At 47.2% G+C, this 24,236-nt stretch overlaps 1 protein-coding gene across 1 annotated transcript in view; it reads left to right on the top strand.

The window, feature by feature from the left end:
- Positions 1–24,236, top strand: part of LOC146704252 (neural-cadherin-like) — a 114,625-nt gene that overhangs the window by 66,020 nt on the left and 24,369 nt on the right. The window contains exons 13-20 of the mRNA XM_085461273.1: positions 1,033–1,282; positions 3,363–3,490; positions 3,864–4,050; positions 11,964–12,107; positions 13,425–13,708; positions 14,184–15,792; positions 16,498–16,591; positions 17,377–17,561. Of these exons, the coding sequence (XP_085317399.1) occupies positions 1,033–1,282; positions 3,363–3,490; positions 3,864–4,050; positions 11,964–12,107; positions 13,425–13,708; positions 14,184–15,792; positions 16,498–16,591; positions 17,377–17,561 (2,881 nt within the window). The remainder of the gene's footprint in view (positions 1–1,032; positions 1,283–3,362; positions 3,491–3,863; positions 4,051–11,963; positions 12,108–13,424; positions 13,709–14,183; positions 15,793–16,497; positions 16,592–17,376; positions 17,562–24,236) is intronic.

Below are 24,236 nucleotides of genomic sequence, written 5' to 3'. Positions count from 1 at the left end.
AGTTAGTTATAGAGCTGTATCCTGCAGCTAGTAAGCTTAGCTCAGCAAAAGAAGCGAAAAACAGCTAACCTGGCTCTGTGTAAAGTTAGAAAATGTGCCCATCAGCTCAGGGGTGGAGCTTAACTCTCAACACAGAGGGGACAGAACATTTTCAGGGGCTGATTTCTGATTAAGTGTTTATAATTAATCACTGTAAAATGGCTAATATAATCTGCCCAGTAATGGGAAAAGAATTCAGAGACTAAAAAGTACTGAGATAACACAGTGAGACTACAAGTAAGAGTCACTCTATGAAACTACTTAAAAAACAGAAAAAACTTAATATTAAAAAAAGAAAACGTGACCATGAGCCTTTCACTACTATTTTTTTTTTATTATTTAGTTACTGATAGAAAGATATCGACAGATGAATGGATGACTATACAAAATCACACATGAAATTGTTAAACATGATTTCCTCCTAACCAGACATTTTAGTTAAGCCTGTTATGGATGACATCAATAATTAGACCTGCTGTCCTTCACAAACATTTTGGCTCTGTCCAAAACTACAAAATATGCTCACTACCATCTTTAAAACTAACTAATTAATATAGAATAATTTTCTTCTATGATTTGTCCAGAGATTTAAAGATGTCTAGCTGTAAGTGCTTAAATGCTTTAATTATTTCTTGGATTGACTCATTGACCTCATATTATTGAGCAGTGATTTAACCGTGAAATTAGCAGGCATTCAGGGGACTCCTGAATGCCTGTACTCCTCAAAAAAACATGTTTTCCAAATGTGCATAGCAAGATTGTAGAATGATATTATATAAGCTGAGCGATCAGCTACATATCCATAAACTCGCTGATGTTTTTTTTTCCTATTATGAGATGTTTGCTCATGATAGATGATAGAGGTTTGCTCTATCATGAGATGTATGTATGCTCCATTTATCACTTTCTGCCTCAGGAGCTAGTCCTTACTGATTTGATACCTAAAATCCAGGTTTTCAAGACAGTCATGATGTAACTTCTGATGCTATTCAGACAGTCAAGGCAACGTCTCAGTTGGGTGACCCAAGAGTGACCTACAACCTTGAGGATGGGATGGTCCCTGAAACCAACATGCCCGTCCGTTTCTACCTCTCTCCCAACCGGGAAGATGGTTCTGCGTCCATTCTGGTGTCCGAGCCACTGGACTATGAGACCACACCATTTTTCTCTCTTCAAGTCCGGGCGCAAAATGTGGCTGCAGTGCCGCTTGCAGCTTTCACAAGAGTTTATGTGAATATTACAGGTACATGTCTCGCTGTCTTTGTCATTTGATATAATTAATTGATTGAATAGATTTCACCATTACATCAGCAGACTTTATGGAAATTCTTGAAATGTATGTTAATTTATTTATTTAATAACTGTGTCTGAGTACATTTTAATTGGTATTATATTATATTATGTTATATTATATTATATTATATTGTATTATATTATATTACACTGTTAAAAAAAAAACATCTTAAAAAAACAGTAATATTCCGGCAGCTGGGGTGCCAAAATACTACCGTAAAATAACAGAAAATAATTTCCTCATAAAAATACGGTTATTTCCAGTAATGACAATACAGTTTGTTGCTCTAATTTTACATGGGATTCTGCCTTTTCCAAGTGCTTTTAGATTAGGAACATTTTAACGTGATCAAACAATGAAATTACCTATAAACAACGTCAATGAATGTGGCAATATGAATCATAATACGTAAATGTACAGAAATATACAATTAACAGTTGGTTTAAATAATAATGGATTGCATACCCTGGGACAGACTGACAGAGGCGAGGCTGCCATATAGCACCATCGGCCCATCACCAGTAGGTGAAGTGACTTGACCACGGACACAACACCGAGCGTGTCTGAGCCGGGGCTCGAACCGGCAACCTTCTGATCACAAGGCGAACTGCCAACTCTTGAGCTACGATCGCCCTAAAGAGCAATGATAATAATACTTATGTGATGTAACACAAGCTTATAGGAATCATGTTATATACTTTTGCATAACATTACATTTGAATTCAACAGTTCACTCTTTCAAATAACGGACAGATATTTGTGAAATCATGATACAGTTGTGAATGTATTTTAACAATCTAAATATGCATATGTACAGACAGATACATTTAATAATCATGAAAATTATGTTTTATTACATTACAGTGATTTAACGTTAATTTACATTTGAAATGTGAAATCAGTCTATTTACGTAACTTTGACGATATTCTAGAAGAACAGAACAAAACTGTGAAATGCAGTAAAATACTTTTATATTAGGATGTTTTCCTACAGTGCTGCCATACCCACGACATTGTGGTTGTTAGTTCACATTCATTGGCCGATGATTATGTGTCCCAACATCCAATGGCATGTCACATTGTTTTCATGGCCACACCCTCACCCCAGGTGCAGAGGCCTATTTCTGTTCAGGAATGTTGTGAATACTTTGAGATTTATATTAATTGCAATTCCTACCTCTACATTTATTTTTTAAAATATATAATTAGCACAGCGTGGCCGTGCAATGTTTTATATGTTTTTCTTTGTTTTTATTCATATTAATTATATTTTCACTGGTTACCTCTGAATTACTGAATCAGACCTAGATGACATGACATTTCCAGCAAAATTACTCCTTTAATTATTATTCTCATTGATTTTCGATCATTTTATATATTTTTCCATAGTATTACATTTGAATTTAACAGATAACATCACTGTACATATAGTAAAACACAATTTACGTGTTTTTTAAATATATAATTTGTACATAAGCATATTTAGATTGTAAAAATACATTCAGAAATGTATCATAATTTCACAAATATTTGTCTGTTATGTGAGAAAATGATCTGTAAAATCACATCTACTTATGTAAATTTAATGATATTCTAGAAAGACAATACAAAACTGTAAAATATACAGTAAGATACTTTGACATTACTATTTTTTGGAACAGTGTATATTATATTATATTTAATATAATATAATGTATATTTGCACATGTAGCTTCAGAGACAAAAGAAGTTAACAAGCAGCACACTGGGGATAAATACACAATATAAAATTGGCACAGTATTAAAACCTATTTAAAAAAGTAAAAACAGATTCTAATTACTTATAAGAGGGATTACTTGGTCTTGCCTAAAGAGAAGTTATTTACCTCTATAGCTGATGCGGTGAACGTGTTGTTCTCTTGTTCTCATATTTCATTTCATTTTTGAGAAAATATCAGTGGTTACACTTTTGAATGCAGAAAAAGGATATTGTGAGTGGTATCAGGAAATTAACACATTGTCACGGTGACTATGTCATTTCTATCCTAAGACGTCAATGACAACGTACCGTTTTTCACATCCTCCATCTACGAGGCCTCAGTGACCGAAGGAGCCCAGATAGGGACTTCAGTTCTGCAAGTATCCGCCCATGACAAAGACCTGGGCTTTAATGGAGAGGTTTGTGGTTATACACTTATGATCATTTTGTGAAGGTATGGCAAAATGGAGTAATTTTACAAAAATCTAGAGACTGCTGTTTCCCTGCTAAAGCATCCATTTACACTACAAAGAGCATTATGTAACATCACACAACAATCCCACCAGTGTGGAAGCTTTTGTTCCACTGTTTTCAAAGTTTTGTTGAAGTGGGTTTGGGAGCTGTTTCATCAGCTGTCTCACTGATTGTGGCGATATTGGTTGAATGGAGCGTATTGATTTGCTTAGCCCTCTTGACATTTTCAGCTACAGAGCCTGTAACTTCTGCTGTTTCTGCAGGTTATTGCTTGAAACTTTACTTTAGCTTAATTTTCAAATTCCCTGTGCTCCACAGATCACTTACTCTCTGCTGAGTGACAGCAGTGGGGACCATAATCTGTTTCGTATCGACCCAGAACTTGGGATTATCTACACAGAAGCTGTCTTTGACCGTGAGGCCCGTAGCTCCTACTTACTGGAGGTTCAGTCAGAAGATGGCCAAGAGTCAGCTCGACCTGGGAAGTACAAACAGCCCAACACAGGTGAGAAATTTTAAGAATGAGTGACTGGATAGTTGGATGGGTAAAAAGGTAAAAAGTTTTTATCTAGACTTAAAACTCTTGCCAGTTTCATTAAAGTAGTTTCATGTTTGGCAAATTCAAAATCTGAAGCAACTATTCTTGCACCGATGTATTATTGGCAACATTATAAATAAGCTAAAAAAATATATTTAAATATATATATTGTGTGTGTCGTTGGGCAGTTCTGCTAACTCATCCAGTCTGTTTTATATGTATAAAATGGCTCACCAATCTTTCCTCCCCTCTTTGTCTCGCCCTCCCACCCGTGAAAATAAAAGTAAAGGACATAAAATAAACAAGTGTCTCTTCTAGTGCAGTTTTGTTACGCTCAAATCTAAAAATCAAACCATCAGACAGAAATATCCTGTTTCATCTCACTTGGTGATGATGGATCAGTCTACCTGTTTAACACACAATTAAGCGTGCAAAAGTCCAAGCATGAACTGGTCTCTGCACATCTCAAAAGGCACATAAACAGCCAGAGTGTTGGATATACTATGTGGAGATGCAACATAAATCTAAAGCAAGGCTAATTAAATTTGTTATAATTATCATCAATGTGGAAATGAGCTAAAAATCACTTTAATTAGTGAGCTATCAAATATTCCCCTTCATCATCATCATTCACTAACACAGCCCTAATTCTTTTGGGTCTTAGGCTGCAGGCTAGGGCCTCCATAGACTGGGTTTGTTCCGGATTGTTCTGGCCTGCCTCATAAATGGTTCATCGCAGTGGCATCTAGGGAGTTTGGAGGCCAAGTCAAAACTTTTGTCATATTGTAACGTTCACAAGAACCAGACGGTTGGGGTCTCAGTTTGTCCGTTTATTCGGCACATAAGCCAGCGGGTTGTTAACTCAGGGGGAAGCGCTCTCGAACTACACCTCTCTTCAGCCTGGCACACACACAGAACAACCAGGTCCCCCCACCCCTTCCTGTACACCACCCTCACTACTTCCTGCAGCCCAACCAAACATGAATCTTAAAGGAACAACAACAGTGTGCAGAGAAAACCAACATGTCACTGTCCAGTAACACTTAACCATCGTTACACTGCCCCCCCAGCAATAAGTTCCTCGTCCCCGAGGGAACGACACAGTCTCTGAGGCGGGGCGGTAGCCTACATTCCCTCCTTGACCTCCTGAGCCCCTGAGGAGGACGCGGAGCTTCGGGGCTTTGGGGTGAAGAGTCCGAGGGGGGGGAACGCAGCCCCGGTCGGGGGCCCCTCTGAGCAGGGTCATGGACGCTCTGTACACGTCCCTCTGGAAAGGAGGGGAGGGACTGTCCTCTGTAGGGGGCCATCCGGTCTCTGTGCAGCGCTACTATCCTCCCCCTAGGAGGCAACTGCACCCTGTAAACAACCTCCCCCACTCGCTCTAGGACGCTGCAAGGCCCCACCCAGCTGCTATCCAGTTTAGGACACCGTCCCTTCTTCCTCTTTGGGCTGTAGACCCACACCAGCTCCCCAGCACGGAAGTGCCTCCCTTTAGTGGTGATGTCGTAATTCCTCTTTTGGCGCAGGCCTGCCTTCGCCAGCTGCTCTCGGGCGTAGGAATGTGCAGAATCCAGCCGGTCCTGCAGCTTCCTTGCGTAGTGCCAGCCCGGTGGTGCCTCTGGCGCGTCCGGGGGTTTCCCAAAAGCCAACTCTGCAGGAGTTCTCAGCTCTCTCCCTAACATGAGCAGGGCAGGCGTACATTGGGTGGAGTCCTGCACTGCCGACCTGTAGGCCATGAGGGTAAGGGGAAGATGGTAATCCCAGTCCCGTTGGTGTTCTGAGGTAAGGATGGCTAGCTGCTGGGCCAGCGTCCTGTTAAACCTTTCCACCAGCCCATCGCTTTGGGGGTGAAGTGGGGTGGTGCGGGTTTTCTTAGTCCCAAGGCGTTCACACATGGCAGCAAATACCTTGGACTCAAAGTTACGCCCCTGGTCACTGTGGAGGGTCTCTGCTGTTCCAAAGCGGCTGAACATCCCCTCCACTAATACATCAGCGACCGTCTCAGCCTCCTGATCTGGGATGGCGTATGCTTCCGGCCACTTGGTAAAATAGTCCATGGCCACAAGAACATAGCGGTTTCCTCTGTCTGTGCGAGGAAATGGGCCCATGACGTCCACAGCTACTCGCTCCATTGGGGCTCCTGCTGGTTGCTGCTGAAGCTGAGCCCGGGACTGGTCTTGTGGCCCTTTGTGTGAGGAACATGCATCACAGCTGCGGCAAAAGTCCTCCACATCCCTCCGCTGTTGACCCCAGTAATAGCCCTGGCGGAGGCGGCGAAGAGTCTTGGAGACCCCAAAGTGGCCAGAGCCAGTGCTCCCATGGCAGGCTCCCAGCACAGCTGACCTCAGCGACCTTGGCACCACAACCTGCCACCTCTCCTCCCCCGTGGCAGGATCCTTCCAGGCACGCTCCAACACCCCCTCCTTCAGCCTGAGAGCTGCAAACTTGGCCCACGGCCCCCTGGTACAGATGGAAAACCCAGTGACCTCATCCCAAAGGGGTTGCTCCCCCTTCTCCAGCCACTGCAGGACCGGCAGCAGGTCTGTGTCTTGTTCCTGCCGTGCCCTCCACTCCGCTGCATCCACCACCAGAAGAACCCTGCAGGCGAGCTGTGCTGCTCCGTCTATTGTCGTGAGTTCCCGCTCTATTTCCTCTCGCTTCTCACAGTAACGGCAGCCAGCTGCAGCACATGGGCGGCGAGAGAGGGCGTCTGCGTTAGAATGGTGCGTCCCTGCTCTGTGCTCCACGGTGAAATTGAAGGCTTGGAGCTCCTCCAGCCAGCGAGCCACCTGTCCCTCTGGCTCCCTGAAAAACATCAGCCACTGAAGGGCAGCATGATCAGTTCTGACAACAAATGCTGTGCCGCACAGGTAGTATTTAAAGTGTCTCACCCCCGCCACCACAGCCAACAGCTCTCGTCGTGTGACACAGTAGCGCCGCTCGCTCCTGTTCAGGACCCGGCTGAAGTACGCCACCACCTTCTCCCCTTCCGGTCCAACCTGCGACAACACCGCTCCCAGCCCCACATTACTTGCGTCAGTGTCCAGGACAAAAGGCAGGGTGGGGTCAGGGGGGGCAAGGACTGGGGACTCTGTCAGCGATCTGCGGAGGGTGTCGAACGCCTGCTGACAGTCCTGGGTCCAGATGAAGTCACGGTCCTTCTGCAGCAGGTGGAAGAGTGGTGCGGCTATGGAGGAAAAGCCCTTCACAAACCTCCTGTAATAAGACGCCAGTCCTAGGAAGCTTTTGAGCTGTTTCTGGTCTGCTGGTGTGGGCCACTCGGTAATGGTGTGAATTTTTTCCTCCAAAGTGCTGATGCCCTCACGACCCAGCTTGTGGCCCAGAAACTCCACCTCCCTCCTCATGAAGTGGCACTTGTCGGGATGCAGCTTCAGGCCTGCAGCCGCCACCCTCTCCAACACTTGTCTCAGGGCATCCAGGGCAGCATCAAAGGAGCTCCCGTGCACTAGAAGATCATCCAGGTAAACCAGACACCGTTGCCGTGGGACGCCAGCCAGCACACTGTCCATGAGCCTCTCGAAGGTCGCAGGAGCGTTGCAAAGGCCAAAACTCAGGACTTTGAACTGCCATAGTCCCCTGTTAGTGCAGAAGGCTGTCTTCGGTCTGGATTCCGGGGACAGTGGCACCTGCCAGTAGCCACTCCGCAGGTCCAGGGTGGAAAACCAGGAGGACCCGGCTACTAAGTCGAGGGACTCATCAATCCTGGGAAGGGGGTAAGAGTCTTTCTTCGTCACTTTGTTGAGTGGTCTGTAGTCCACACAGAAACGCATCCTAGGACTTTTTTTCTTAGGCACCATCACCACCGCGGAGGCCCACGGGCTATCAGATGGTTCTATGATGCCCGCCTTCATCATTTCACACAGCTCCCTGTCTGCAGCCTCCTGATGAGCCAGGGGCAGGCGGCGGGGGTGCACTTTAATAGGCTGGGCATCCCCGGTCTCAATGACGTGCTCTACCAAGTGTGTCAAGCCAACATCACTTTCTTTCAGGGCAAAAATGTCACTAAACTCTTTTAGTACCTGCCATAGACTCTCTTGCTGCTGTGGAGTCAGCCCCTCACAGTTCTTTGACCAGATACTCCTCACTGCTGAGAGCCTCTCCTCCTCCTCCGCTCGCTGTTCTGCTGGCTGGTCTGCAGGGGTCTCTGCGGTGGAGGTGGACGCCGCGGCAGATGCTGTGCAGACCGGGGGAGGAATAAGCGGCACCTTCTTCCCATCAGGGAGTACGAGGAGGCCTTTGCCTAAGTCCAGTACACCACCAATGGCTCGTAAAAAATCCAGCCCAAGGATGCAGGCGTCCTGCACGTCAGCCACCCAGGCAGCATAAGACACACCGAGGTCCCCCACCTTGAACTGGAACACTCCCTTCCCTCTCATTGGGGCCAGATCACCGGTCACAGTCTTAAGTTGCACGTTAGTCGGTTGTACAGCAGCTCCGGTTGGGACAATATCGGGTCGGACCAGCGTTGCATTGGATCCCGTGTCCAGCAGGGCCGTACAGGACACCCCCGCAATCGTCACTGGAACATGGCAAAAGCCGCCAACCTGGGTCCAGCCCACAGTGATGGCCGCACCGGGTGGAGGTGGCGGTGGTGTGGGGATGTCGTTCTCCCAGGCCCGTGTACTCCCGCCTACACGGGCCCGTGGGCGTTTCCCTGAACCGCTGCAAGCTTGGGGCACTGCCTGATGAGGTGTCCGACTTGTCCACATCCCCAGCAGCTCTGAGGTCGGCGGTGTGGGCCAGCCCGAGGGGAAGGCGACTGCAGCGAAGCTGTCTGCACCAAACTGCACAGGCCCGCTGGCGTCTCCATCTGTTCCACAGGTGCTGACACAGCCCTCACCACGTGTGCGTCGTCAGCGCCCCCAGAGGATCCTGCAAGCATCTCCCTCTCCAACGCTAGCTCCAGGGCTGCACTGAGTGTGGCCGGCCGAGCAAGCTGAGTTTGCATGCGGAGCTCTTTAGGGCTCAGGGCCTGCAGGAACTGGTCCCGAGCTAACTCCGCCTGCACTGATGGTGGCATGCTGTCATACGCCCTCCGGCAAAGGCACTCGACTTCATGGGCCAAAATGCGGAGGGGCTCACCTGGAAATCTGCGTCTGTTGTGGAACTCCGACCTCAGCAGCACTGGTTGGTTATACTGCCCGAAGCGCCTCTGAAGTGCTCCGACCAGAGCATTATAATCTCCCCTCTGCTCCTCGGTCAGCAGCAGCAGGCGTGCAGCTGCATCCTCACACAGGCACAAAGCCAATTGGAGAGCTTTATGTTCCTCAGACCAGCCAGCTGCAACAGCTAACAGCTCGAACTGTGCGATAAACACTTCCCATGGCGTCTTGCCGCTGAACTTAGGCGTTTTTATATTCGCTGCAGCTTGCTGGGCGCCGCCATGTTTGTTTACATCACGTGACGGCGCGCCAAGCGAGGTCGACTCCTTCCCGCCGGAATCGCGGCCGCTGTGCGAACAGTTCCAGCCTCGGCAGACAGCCGCAGCGCCGTTTCCCTCACTCCATGGGCGGGCGAGCGCGGACGAACCTCCCTCTCCTCCGTCTCCTTCTTAATCCTGCCCGGCAACATCCTCGTCTCGTAACGGCAAGCGTCGCCGGCAACAGGGTCTCGGGCGTTCTGGGGTTCTTTTTTCTTTCTTCACTTTTGACACCAATGTAACGTTCACAAGAACCAGACGGTTGGGGTCTCAGTTTGTCCGTTTATTCGGCACATAAGCCAGCGGGTTGTTAACTCAGGGGGAAGCGCTCTCGAACTACACCTCTCTTCAGCCTGGCACACACACAGAACAACCAGGTCCCCCCACCCCTTCCTGTACACCACCCTCACTACTTCCTGCAGCCCAACCAAACATGAATCTTAAAGGAACAACAACAGTGTGCAGAGAAAACCAACATGTCACTGTCCAGTAACACTTAACCATCGTTACAATATCCATGGGGAGTGCAGTGTGCAAGGTGTTCAACAATGTTTTCATGATGATTGGCATGTGTCAAAATTACATCGAAATGAATGGCAGGACCCCACGATTTCCCAGCACAGCACTGGATTACATGGTTAATGTTCAATTTACCTGAGTTTAATGCTGTAGCTGCTCGGGGCTGCACTAGCTGGCTAATTTGCTTATCATAACCCCTAGAGTTCACTAATTAAAATGTTATATTTGATTTGTTCTGTGCAAAAACTTGTTATGGCACACAGCCAGAAAGAAGCAGGCACATAAATTCCACAAAAATCTGTAACTGTTACATTTTTTTAGATATATTTGTTACACTTTTCTTTTGTTACACTTTTTTTTTTCTTACCTTTGGACAGATGTTGGTGGTTGTTTATTTTCTGAATGTTTTTTAGAGCTGAAGTATCAAGCTGCTGTCTCTTGCTTTGTATTTAACATAATGACTTGACGGGTTCAATCGACTCGTCTGACTCTATACAAGAAAAAGCGTGTGTGCCAAAATGTCAAACTATTCCAGACAATTAAGTCAATTGAGAATCCAGCTTTGTGTAAATTACTCTTTTGTTACAATGACATAAATGATTAGCGACAGCTACTTCCGATTCATTGTGTCCCTGTGCCTTAAATTGATGCAAAAATATGTTGTTTTTTTTACTACTGTGGCATTCCGAGGAACTTTATAACTTGGCAGAGTTAACTTTAGGGTGACCTCTGCCCCGGTCTGATGTTCAGTTCATAAAAAGCAGCATTGTTCTTTCCCTATATGCCTACAGGGCAATACTGAAACTCTGTAACTCTAAACTGTGAGGAGTGCTTCCTCTGTGCACTGTGTTTTAAAAAGGCTGCATTGGCAATACATTCATTTACACCTTGGGATTGACTTTGAAAAGTGAATTTTAATTTGATTTATTCTACTGCCATGACCAGACAGCAACACTCTCTTCCATGTGAAAATAGCTCAGAGATTTCTTCCAACTCTCTTTCTTGTAGCGATCCCTTATTTCTTCCCCTTTTTAACTCTCTCGTTTCACAATTTAACCAGAAAGGCCTTTGTTTGTTTACCTTGTTCACAGTGTGACATTTCCGCAGTAATAATATCTGTGTTTAGAATGACGTCCTATGACATTTGTATTTAGACGGGGGTATTTGCCTCTGTTTGTGAAGGAGGTGTTAGGAGTGCCGGGTGGTGTTTTGGAGTAGCAAAACCCTCTCTTCAGGCTGCCAGGGCTGCTTAGCATTTGCGATGAGCCTTAGTTGTGTCTACATATCTACCGCATCCAGAAGGGCTCATCTCCCCTGCAAACATTACCTGTCTCTGTGTTACCCCCGGGATGCACCAAACGGAGGAGGCAAATGCAAAAACAAGCCAAGAAAATAAAGCCACATTCTGCCATCTTTTACTGCAGCAGCTCCAAATAAACATGTCACCCATGTGCTCTGTGAGCAGATAATTTACTCTTTTTAACTAAAGGAATAAACAATGTAATGAGGAGCCCACAGATAAGACACAAACACTTGTCATCTTATAAATATTTAACCTTCCTAGTTATCTGCGCTCGGTTAAAAAAAAAAAGGAAAGTAGCTCGTTGACGAGGTTTAGCCCCATTATTGTTACTCTTTCTCTTCAGAACCGTCCCCCCTGTAAAAAGAATAAACTCTTGACAAAATGAATAATTCATGTAATTTACAGCAGATCTTTGTGAGTAATGTTTTGTCTAATTTATACGTCATTGAGCAACATTGTGCTGGGTTAAGTACCTCTTCCCCACTAAACAGTGACAATGAATTGTAGAATCAATAAACAGATGGAATGAGAGTAACACACTTACAGTAATGGTTCGAGTATGTATGTGTGTGAGCTGTGCGTGCCGTTTAATCTTCTGCCATTCTGTCATTCTTGCAGACACAGCGTATGTGAGAGTTTTCATCAGCGACGTCAACGACAACAAACCGGTGTTTGCTCAGCGACTGTATGAAGTCGGCGTTGATGAGAATGCAGATGTGGGCCTGGCTGTTGTCACTGTTAGTGCTAATGACGAGGATGAAGGTAAGTTTGAAATGACATCAGAACGATTGAGTCCCGTGGCATTTTTACTGATTCCACTTTCTAGAAATAAAGGTTAAAGAAGCTAGCCAACCACAACCAATATTTTATATTTAGGATGGGGGGGTTTTGAGAGAGAGAGACATTTCCAGTTTGCAGTTTGGCCAGGCTCTTTCTGCAAACAGCAAAACTACTTCAGATAGGTCCTCATTTGTAGCAGTATTCATAAAGTTACCCTGTGGGCAGTCCTTTCCAATCCGGTCTGAGCTCTGCTGAAATCATGCTGCTGAAATCAAGCAGTGTGCTAGATTTAGTAGTCATTTAAGTGTTCGGTAATGCACTGTGGCACATATGTTCCAAAAAGAGTGACACGCTCCCACACAGTGGGTGGGTGGGATTTAAGCAATAAAGCGGATGCTCATCCTCTGTATAGCAGTAGCCTAAGATCCCTTTATCAGACATGTTTAGGTCCGTTAATCAAGTATTTATGGGGAGCGGGGGTGCAGCTTAGGCTGGGCTGCAGCACTAATGATGAATAACTGTGGAATAACTCCAACCACCAACATTAAAGTTACAATACTGTTGCACTTGTGCCTAAGAGGCTCTACTCAATCTGTCTTGTTTAAAAACTCCACCCTGGGTTTGACCGCAATAAGCCTACCAGGGCCCTGTGGGAGACAGGGAGCACTTTGTCAGTAAGGGTTGTGTTAATAGTACAGATTAGTGTATTTACATGGGATTGAAGCTACTTTAACCCAACAAAATGATTGAAAGCAAAGACTGTACATTGCAGGAGATTATCTTAAATATTCCAGTATTAAACCACCACACCGGGTGGTGACCATAGAGACACAACACATAGCTTCAGATATTGACTTCCTACAACTACAATCCTCCCCCCACCCTCTCCCAAGCCTCACAATCATTCCCTAGGGAGAATTATCAGAGCGCATTATGCTGCTTTTCGCTCTCATGTTCCCTTTTACTTTTTTCGACACTCTTTTTTTTAATTAGCATCTGATTAAAGCCAGGGAGACGAGGTACAAAGTTTCCATTTAATTAAGTAATCAAAAGAAGAAAGGAAGACATGAAAACCTACTAATAGTCAGGTCTTAGAGGAAATGAGGTGTAATACCCTTGTGGTTACACCCTTTTGTTTTTGGAGGAATGCAACAACAAATGAAAAGGGACAATAGTGAGGTATCAGCATGCAGAGATTTAAGAAATAATGACATGAACAAAGCCCACTGTGAATTCTACTACATTGTAAAAATGATACTAAACGCATTTTCAAACATGCATTTTTAATTCCTGCCGCAGGGGCCAACGCCAAGCTGCGCTACCAGATAACATCTGGCAACAAAGGTGGTGTCTTTGACATCGAGCCAGAGGTTGGGACAATCTTTATTGCACAGCCATTGGACTATGAGCAGCAGAAGAGGTACAAGCTTCTGATTCTCGCCTCAGATGGGAAATGGGAAGACTACGCTGCGGTGGTAGTTACTGTGGTTAATAAGAATGATGAGGCGCCTGTGTTTTCCATGAATGAGTACTACGGATCTGTCACAGAGGAGCTTGATGGGTCACCCGTGTTTGTATTACAGGTACGAGGCTACACACATACTGTGCTTCTTTCAGTAATTACTGTAATTTAAGCATCTGTAATAATCCTTAAAACACCGCCTTCTTAGTGTGGCCATAGCTGCGGCTAAGTAATGATCACAATTTTAAAATGTGACATGTTATTTCAGTTTATCTACTGTTAGTGCTTTACCCTAGCTTAAAACGTTCTAGAAATTTCATTTAAGTTACAGAGATAGATGTTGTGCGGGGAAATTCAGCAGTGCAGCTGTCAGACTTACTCCGACGCCAGATGTAAGAAACATGCCCGATCAGAGCTTATTGCTTTAATTTGGGTGGTCAGGGAAAAGTGCAAACACTTAAATGGGCTGTCTAAAAAAATCCGAAAGCAAAGAAGATTTGGGTGACGGCTGAGGTGAGATAAGAGGAAGCAGTAATTTGGGGTTGACTGGATGAATGAATATCCATTTTCTCAGGAAGTTGTCGTTATCTCTGCAGGTGACAGCTACTGACCCAGACAAAGATGCAGACCAGGGTGCCATACGGTATTCCATTCATGGCCAAGGGGCGGAGTCACACTTCATGATCAACGACATCACGGGGGAGATGTACGTCCAGCACACCCTGGACAGAGAAGAGCGTGCTGTCTGGCGCTTTGTTGTCATGGCAACTGACGAGGAGGGCGAGGGACTTACCGGCTTTACGGATGTTATCATCAACGTGTGGGACATCAATGACAACGCCCCCACTTTTTCATGTGCGCCTGATAACTGCCACAGCAGTGTAGCTGAGAACTCCCCTCCTGGAACATTAGTTGTGGAAATGATGGCTGTAGACCTTGATGATGCAGCCGTAGGCCAAAATGCAATCCTCACCTACAAAATCACGGAAAATTCACAAAATGCAGACGGTGCAGATCTTTTCATGATTGATTCCAGCACTGGGACCATCTCTGTGGCAGCAGAGGGCCTCGATCGTGAGCATGCCGACACGCACCGTATGGTGGTAGAGGCTCGGGATGGTGGCGGCATGACGGGTACCGCTACCGTCACTATAGTGGTGACAGACATCAACGACCATGTGCCAAAGTTTAAAGAGGACTGGTGCGGCGCTCGTGTACCTGAGAGCACAAATGAAGACGCTCCTATCCTGGAGCTGAGTGCTGTGGATCCCGATGCCGGCTCATACGGACATTTGGCCTTCAGTGTGATAGCAGGAGACCCTGAGCAGAGATTCTACATGGTTAGCCACAGACTGGAGCAGAGCGGCACTCTGAGGCTGAAGAAAAAGCTGGACTTTGAGCAGCCAGGGGAGCAAAGGTTTAACCTCACCATCAAAGTGGAGGACACTGACTTTTCCAGCCAGATCCACTGTCTGGTTCTGGTGGAGGATGAGAATGATAATGCCCCTGTTTTTACCCCAGACTCGTATCTGCTGTCTCCTTTGCCGGAGGATGTAACTGAAGGAACCAGCATCATCCAGGTTGTGGCCTCTGACTCTGACTCTGGTCCGAATGGTGACATTTCGTACAGTATTCTCCCCGAGTCAGACCCGTATGGACATTTTGCAGTCAGCGGTGCAGGTGTGGTCACAGTCGCTAGGCCGCTGGATCGAGAGACAGTGGCAGGTTATGAGCTGGTCGTCATGGCGACAGACCGGGGTACCCCGCCATTGAGTGGCAGTGTCACGGTCCGCTTGCCATTGCTAGATGTGAATGACAACGGGCCAGAGCTGGAGACAGCCTACATTCCCATGCTGTGGGAGAACAGTCCAGTGCCTCAAGTGGTCTGGCTCAATAGGAGTTCAACTCTTCTGTATGTCACTGACAAAGACTCCCCAGAGCAAGGGCCTCCTTTTTATCTCTCCCTGCCCTCTGTGTACTCTACTGACTTCCACCTACAGGACCATGGGAATGGCTCTGCCACGCTCACCGCTCTGCAGAGATTCGACAGGGAAAGGCAGAGTGAGTTCCACTTGCCTGTTATTATGATTGACAGCGGCGAGCCACCGATGACAGCCACAAACACTCTCACCATCACTATTGGCGATCATAATGATAACGCCCATCAGGCAGGAGAGAAAGATGTCTACGTACATAGCTACAAGGGTGAGATGCTTGTTCTCTTCTTTTTGCCCCTGATTTTTTGTTTTTACAGCGCAAGGAGAGCTTGAGTCAAGAGGGAAAACTGAGGCTACAGCTTTAAGGGAAAGTTTTCACCACCATACGTGCTTAGAGTAGTCTGGAATTCATAATTGCTTTCTTTCTATTACATTCTAGCAGTGTTTTCTTATGGTAATATCATTGTCACATCCTTTCTGAAGCTCCCAGCAGAGTCTTCCCCTGCCAACCCTATGCCTAAAGCTCATCTGAACATCACAATATGATAAGAATCATGATTCTTATTTCTTTATAGTGTTTCTACCCTCCAGGTAAGTTGGTTAGGCACATTGGCTTGTTAGTGTTTTGATCACACACTCAGCTACATGACATTTTTGGTAATTGTGGAAAACAGGAGCAGCGTGACTCATCCAGGCTGCCATTGTTTACCCAGCTGCAGTACTCTGGCACTGCAGGTCGATAATAACATAATCTATACTGAGATAGCCTCGCTTCCTTAAGCTCCACGCTCTCTGAAGTGGAGCACTGAGAGCCTATTCATTCCAGCAGTGGGACTCCACAGTTATGAGCATAATAAGTAGAACAGAACACAAGGATGCAAGATAAGGAGAAGAGAGGGACGAAAAAGATAAGTGTTGGCATCAGCAGATTCTGTCCAGACTGAGTCAGTGTGTGTGTGTTTACCTTGAACAGGAAGGATAGCGAATGCAGCACTGGGGAAGGCATATGCCCCAGATCCAGATGACTGGGACAACAAAACCTACACTCTGGAGACGAGTGCAGCTAAGTAAGAGCTCACTGTTAAATGCATCTAATGTTCTCTGAAAACATGCTGATCTCCCAGTGTGTAGCAGTGGTACAAGTGCTAACGTAATAATGTATCAGAAGAACTGCCAAACTGTAAAATAAAGAGGATGTGGGCTAAAAGAAATGCTGTAGGCGCATTGCTAACAAGGGCCCGTCTCACAGTTAGTTTTTCCTAATCCTCCTAATCTTATTTCCTTGGCCTCTAATGCAAGCTGATCGATATTCTGGAATATACAATCAGATTAAAAAACACCCCCAGCAAAAAAACCTAAGCAATCCTTGATCCACTTGTGTTATGTTCCTTGGATGAAACAGCCCTTCTTACTAGGCTGCTTCGTAGGAACCTTGCAGAACCGTGCAGTTATTCAGTGTTCACACCCTTAAGATCAGATTAGAAATACCAATTGCATATTTGTTTTATTCATATAACAAATTTTGACAGTTACCATGACAACTATCAAGCCCTTTTATGAGTTTTTCGAGCAGAAGCATTTTGCTTTCTCGTCTGTCTTTTTTCCTGGCACTTTTTGTTTACCTGTTTCTCTGAGCTTTTTGTTTTTTAACATTAATTTGTATTCACTTCCTGTCGGAGTGAGCCCAGGTACCACTGACCAATTTTCTACATGTCTGTCTGCCATCTGTTTCGTATATATCTTTCAGACAGGAGCTAAGAAACAAAAGGAACCCTGCTTTTGAATTTCTCTTTCTCTCATTTTATACTGAAGCAACAGTTTCCTACTTTACAGCTTTCATTTGTTTCTTCAGATACTTCAGTGTGGACCAGAGCTCAGGAGAGCTAAACCTGCGACAGAACATTCCAGGTGGCAGCTACTGGCTGAGGGTTGAGGTGTCTGATGGTGTGTGGCCTGATGTAATCTCAGGAGTCAGAGTTCATGTCTGGGAGCTGGAGGAAAAGGCCATCTTATCGTCTGCCTCACTGCGTTTGACCGGTAGCATTTGCACAAACACTGACTTAAATGTTGGCATGAATGCTGTGGGTTAATTTTGAATCCCTGGGTGCCTTTGGCACAGCAGGTAGACATGTGTTGCACTTTGTTTTCCCTGTTTCATCAGTACAGCATGTGATCAAAATGTTCCACCTTTAAAAAAAAAAAAAAATCAAAGCACATAGCTGATTCAAATTGACTTGCTCTAACCTCATAGGTAGCCTGTTTGGGCAGCACCACATCGCTTCTAGCACAGCTGCTCTTTTAATATCACTGTTGTGAGCATTTGCTTTTGTGCATTAATGATGTGTACTGGATCTCCTACAGTTTATTATAACTGCATCCTTCTAATTTTATTTTCAAATTTCATTTTGGGGAAGTGGTCCAAGTCGCAGGGAGGCAAATGTAGCAAATCTGAGAATCAAACATGTTGCTATTGTCAGGTTTCGTAGATCGGACTCACGCGCAGACCACTAGTGTCTTCAAAAGGTGCATTTATTTACTGTTTCCTACAGTGGAATTCATATATACACATAATGGTATCAAAGGAAAAAGGGGCCGGGGTTCCAGGGTCCAGGAGTGAAAGAGGCAGGAGTCCAGGAAGGGAAAGTTTCCATTCAGTCCTAGCACATCTCCTCTCCTTTATCTCTCTTGCTCCCGTTCAGTCGCCAGGCACAGGAGAAGAACAAGTCCAGAGGCAATCTATGCACAGGCAGAAAAAAAAACCATTAGTCTCCTGGTTCAGACATGCTCATAAACTGACTTTACAAAATACAGGACGACTGACGCTGATGACTCATCGATCCAGCGACGAGTAGAGCAGACTTGCCCTCTTAAGAAGGGTTCCAATCTTTCATGATCAGCGACAGATGTGCTGATCACCTCCAGGTGCGTAGGCCAGGGGCAGGAGCCCATACTGAGCTCTGCCCCGGCAGGAGAAAGAGAGAATGGAAGAGGGTGAGAGAGAAGGGGAGAGCAGAGGTGAGAGAGAAAGGTAACAAAAACAAAACACCTGACGGCTGTCAGCTGACGAGGAGCGGAGACCATGACAGTACCCCCCCCTCAACGGGAGCCCCCCGGCGACCCACCAGGCTTGTCCGGATGCAGGCGGTGAAACTCCCGGAGCATAGGCACGTCCAGAACGGCCGCCCGAGGGACCCAGGAGCGCTCCTCCACGCCATAGCCCTCCCAGTCAACCAGATACTGACAGCCACGCCCCCGGCGCCGTGAGTCCATTATGCGAGTGATGGAATAAGCCGGCAACCCGTCCACGAGCCGGGCGGGAGGAGGGGGCCTGGAAGGAGGGCGCCTGGAAGGAGGGCACAGAGGACTAGACCGGACAGGTTTGAGTTGTGAAACATGGAAAACATCATGGATTCTCATATTGCGAGGGAGTTTTAACTTCACAGAGACAGGATTGACCAAGGCGGAGATTTCAAAAGGGCCAATGAAGGTGGGTGTAAGTTTCTTAGATTCAGTCCTGACCGGAACAAAGCGGGTAGAAAGCCATACCTTCTGGCCGACAGAGTATTCGGGTGCTGGAGTCCGGTGCCGGTCTGCGATGCGTTTGTTGTTCTCCTTCGTGCGCAGTAGGGCCGCTTGAGTTGCCCGCCAAACTCTGCGACACCTGCGCAGATGAGCCTGGACGGAGGGTACAGAGTGCTCACCTTCCACAGCAGGAAAAAGAGGAGGCTGATATCCCAAGGAAGCTTCGAATGGAGACCGGCCGGTGGCAGAGGCAGTCAAGCTGTTATGGGCGTACTCGATCCACGGCAACTCCTCACTCCAGATGGTTTGATTGGTGGAGGCGACGCAGCGCAGGGCGGTCTCCAGTTCTTGGTTGGCCCGCTCGGATTGGCCGTTGCTCTGAGGATGATAGCCCGAGGATAGACTGACCTTTGCGCCCAGGGAGTTGCAGAACTCTTTCCAGACCCGAGAAGTAAATTGAGGCCCTCTGTCGGACACTATGTCTTCCGGGATCCCATGCAGGCGGAAGACGTGAGTGGCGAGTAGGCGTGCAGTCTCTAGAGCTGTGGGAAGCTTAGGCAGAGCAATGAAATGAGCCACTTTAGAGAAACGATCGATTATGGTGAGAATGACAGTGTTACCTGCTGATGGAGGTAACCCGGTGATGAAGTCCAGTGCTATGTGAGACCATGGCCTGGAAGGAGTGGATAACGGATGGAGCTGACCCGCCGGGGGTTGGTTCAATGGTTTGTTTCGGGCACAGACCGTACAAGCAGTGATGTATTCCCGAGTATCTTGGGTGAGTGAGGGCCACCAGAAGTACCGCTGGAGAAACTTGACGGTGCGATGTATCCCTGGGTGGCATGAGAACCGGGCCGTGTGAGCCCATTGCAGAACCTGGGATCTGACAGAGCGCGGAACATAGAGTCGGTGGACGGGCCCCCCTCCCGGATCCGGTTCGGCTATCTGAGCCGCCCGGATGGCCGCCTCGATCTCCCAGGTGATGACCCCAATAGTACAGGTTGCCGGCAGAATGGAATCCGGATCCGCCTTTTCGTCAGCAGCGGAAAACTGACGGGAGAGAGCGTCCGGCTTGACATTTCGGGAACCGGGTCTGTAGGTGATTGAGAAGTGAAAACGGGTGAAAAACAGGGCCCATCTGGCCTGTCGAGCGTTGAGACGTTTCGCCGTTTGAAGGTAGGCCAGGTTTTTGTGATCGGTCCAGACCACGAAGGGTTGAGTGGTGCCCTCCAGCCAATGCCGCCATTCTTCCAGGGCGAGCTTAATCGCCAAGAGCTCCCGATCGCCCACGTCGTAGTTACGTTCTGCAGGGGTGAGACGACGAGAAAAATAGGCACAAGGGTGCATCTTACCTTCCCTCTGTTGGGAAAGGACGGCCCCCACCCCTGAGTCGGATGCGTCGACCTCTACCACGAACTGAAGAGTGGTATCAGGTTGGACCAGGATGGGCGCTGAAGCAAACCGTTTCTTGAGCTCCTGAAAGGCTGATTGGACAGCGTCACTCCACTGAAAAGCAAGCTTGGGAGAGGTTAACTGAGTTAATGGTAAGGCAATCCTGCTAAAGTCCCGTATGAATCTCCTGTAGAAGTTAGCGAAGCCAAGGAAGCGTTCCAACTGGTGACGGTTGTTTGGTTCTGGCCAGTTCACAACAGCCTTGACTTTCACAGGGTCGGGTCGAAGATCTCCCCGCTCGATTATGTACCCTAGGAAGGCAACCGAGGGCACATGAAACTCACATTTCTCGCTTTTGACGAACAGCCGGTTCTTCAGAAGGCGTTGCAGCACCAGCCGGACCTGGGTCTCGTGTTCCGCCTGGGAGGAAGAGAAGATCAGAATGTCGTCTAGATAGACAAACACAAATCGGTTAATAAAGTCCCTTAGAACATCATTGACCAGAGCCTGGAATACTGCAGGTGCGTTAGTGAGGCCGAACGGCATGACCAGATACTCAAAATGTCCAAGGTGGGTATTAAACGCCGCCTTCCATTCATCGCCATCCCGAATCCGGACCAGGTGGTAAGCGTTTCTCAAGTCCAGCTTGCTGAAAATGACGGCGCCCTGGAGAAGTTCGAAAGCGGAGGTGAGCAGGGGCAGTGGATATTTATTCTTGACCGTAATGTTATTGAGTCCCCGAAAGTCAATACAGGGTCGGAGGGTCTTATCCTTCTTTTCCACAAAGAAGAAACCTGCTGCGACGGGTGAGGAAGAGGCCCGGATAATGCCGGCAGCGAGAGATTCAGTTATATATTTCTCCATAGCCTCCCGTTCCGGCAGCGAGAGGCTATAGAGGCGGCTGGTTGGTAAGGGAGCTCCCGGCAGCAGGTCTATGGCGCAGTCATAGGGCCGATGGGGTGGCAGCGACTGGGCTCGGTCCTTCCGAAACACCACAGCGAGATCGTGGTAAGCAGACGGCACATCTGCTAAGTCGGAAGACCGCGGTGGCTCTGGGCCGGTGACAGATTTGTTAGGAGGTACGGCAGCCTTAAGGCAAGTCATATGACACTCCTCTCCCCAGCCCGTAATGCCTCCTTTCTGCCAATTAATCGTGGGGTTGTGTTGCTGGAGCCAGGGATGACCGAGAACTAACGGCGTCTGAGTAGAGTGAAAAACAAAAAAACTAATCTCCTCCGAATGATTGCCAGACAGTGTGAGGGTGAGCGGTTCAGTGATGTGTGTGATGTCGGGGAGGCGCTGCCCTGATAAAGCCGTGACGCGTAAGGCGTGGGGTAGTGACTCCACAGTCACACAGAGTCGTTTAGCTAGTTCAGAGTCAATGAAATTTTGTTCTGCTCCAGAATCAATAAGCACAGAAAGTGAATGACACTCGGAATGGACCAGAAGCTTAGCCGGCAGGGCTAAACGTGGAGGAGATTTATCCTGATTCAAACCGCCCACCAGTACTCCTACCATCACTGGCGGGCGCGGCCTTTTGCTCGCGACGGACAGGAGGCAATCATGTGTCCCTTATTACCACAATACAGACACTCACCGGCCGTGATGCGTCGCTGACGTTCTGCAGCAGTTAGGTGAGAGCTGCCGATTTGCATGGGCTGTACCTCTCCGTCGGCGCCCCCTGATGTCCGGGAGGACCGGTAATCGGCCGAAGCCTCCGCCCATCGCGGCCCTGCGGCCTCCTGGGAACTGGAGTTCCGTGCTTGCCGACGAGCTCGTAGCCGCTCATCTACCTTAATACATAACGACATCAATTCGTCAAAAGCAGTGGGTAGGTCCCGCATAATCAATTCATCTTTCAGATCTTCCCGGATGTTATTTAACAATGTGCTCCTGAGCGCATCCGGTCCCCAGCCGGTTTCTTCTGCCAAAATCCAAAAATCGATTGAATAATCTGCCATACTCCGCTTACCTTGCTTAAAGTTAAGGAGGCGGAGCGCCGCAGCCTCGACTCCAGAGCCCTGATTAAACACAGTTTTAAAGTTAATCACAAACCTCTCAAAAGAGATCTCCGGGTTGGAGTTTAACACGACCTGGGCCCATTTCAAAGCCCGGTCACGAAGCATCTGTACCAAGAACGCAATCTTTGCCCCGTCATTGTTATGAAAACGCCGCTGTTCGCGGAAAATCAATGAACACTGGGCCAGAAAGCCAGGGCACTTCTCTGTCTCCCCCGAAAAGGGTTCAGGCGAAGGCAGAGGACCGTCAGAGGATGGGGTGGCTGCCGATGAGGGACCGGCCGTAGACGCCGCGAGTGTCTCCTGCTGGGCAGGGCGAGCCGGCTGGGAGGTCCCTGGCTGTACTCCCCCTGGCGTAGTCAAACCGGAAACAGCTTGAGTTAGTGCAGCGATCTCACCTCGCAGCTGATGTAACATTTGTTCGTGGCGAGTCAGCGCCGCTTCTTGGGCAGCCAGTGCCTGACCGATGGTATTCTGATCTGCTGAGTCCATGTTGTGGCTGGATCGTTCTGTCAGGTTTCGTAGATCGGACTCACGCGCAGACCACTAGTGTCTTCAAAAGGTGCATTTATTTACAGTGTTTCCTACAGTGGAATTCATATATACACATAATGGTATCAAAGGAAAAAGGGGCCGGGGTTCCAGGGTCCAGGAGTGAAAGAGGCAGGAGTCCAGGAAGGGAAAGTTTCCATTCAGTCCTAGCACATCTCCTCTCCTTTATCTCTCTTGCTCCCGTTCAGTCGCCAGGCACAGGAGAAGAACAAGTCCAGAGGCAATCTATGCACAGGCAGAAAAAAAACCATTAGTCTCCTGGTTCAGACATGCTCATAAACTGACTTTACAAAATACAGGACGACTGACGCTGATGACTCATCGATCCAGCGACGAGTAGAGCAGACTTGCCCTCTTAAGAAGGGTTCCAATCTTTCATGATCAGCGACAGATGTGCTGATCACCTCCAGGTGCGTAGGCCAGGGGCAGGAGCCCATACTGAGCTCCGCCCCGGCAGGAGAAAGAGCGAATGGAAGAGGGCGAGAGAGAAGGGGAGAGCAGAGGTGAGAGAGAAAGGTAACAAAAACAAAACACCTGACGGCTGTCAGCTGACGAGGAGCGGAGACCATGACAGCTATGACAAAAAGAGGAAAATAGACGGCATAGCACAGCTGCAGAAGTTCAAGTGTAACAATTGTAATTTCCACTCAGTGTTTACATATGGAAAAGTTCCAATTTTTGCTACACAGTACCATGAATATTGAAACATTTAACAGCATTTTACTTTCACCTACCAAAGTTATTTCAGTTTTGTATTTCTTAACCTTTTATTCTTATTTCATTTGGATTTTTTTCTGTTTCCAAAGTAGATTTTGTCATTTAAGCTCAGTGTTTTTATTGTTTAAAATGATTTGTTTTAGTTCATTTTTTTTTATTTACTTTTGCATGGAGGGCATTTGTTAAGGCCAGATTTAGGAAAATCAGTACAGGCAGTTTACTCTCAGTCTCTCATTAGACTTCTAAAAAAGCTTCCTCAGACATGTTGTGATAAAATTACATGAAACCAACAAATACTAAAACTCATTCCACTATATTTATTTTTTTTAGTTAGTTTTCCAGCCTTCACAACCTCATTTCAGTTAGTTTTGTTTTTCAACAGTCCAGTTTGTATTTTAAGCATTGTTAGCTAAACTTTTTTTTGTTTTATTTTAAACCCCTTATAGTCCCACATGGTAGAAATCTTTTGGGGGAGCAGTGCTCAAGGGTACCTCAGAGTAGCTGTTTGCTG

This window comes from Copadichromis virginalis, linkage group LG7, assembly GCF_057382275.1.
Source record: "Copadichromis virginalis isolate Kocher_CV1m ecotype Utaka linkage group LG7, C_Virginalis_male_GT1.1, whole genome shotgun sequence".
In the NCBI taxonomy this organism is placed as follows: Eukaryota; Metazoa; Chordata; class Actinopteri; order Cichliformes; family Cichlidae; genus Copadichromis; species Copadichromis virginalis.
This window is presented reverse-complemented; position numbering and strand designations above follow the sequence as displayed.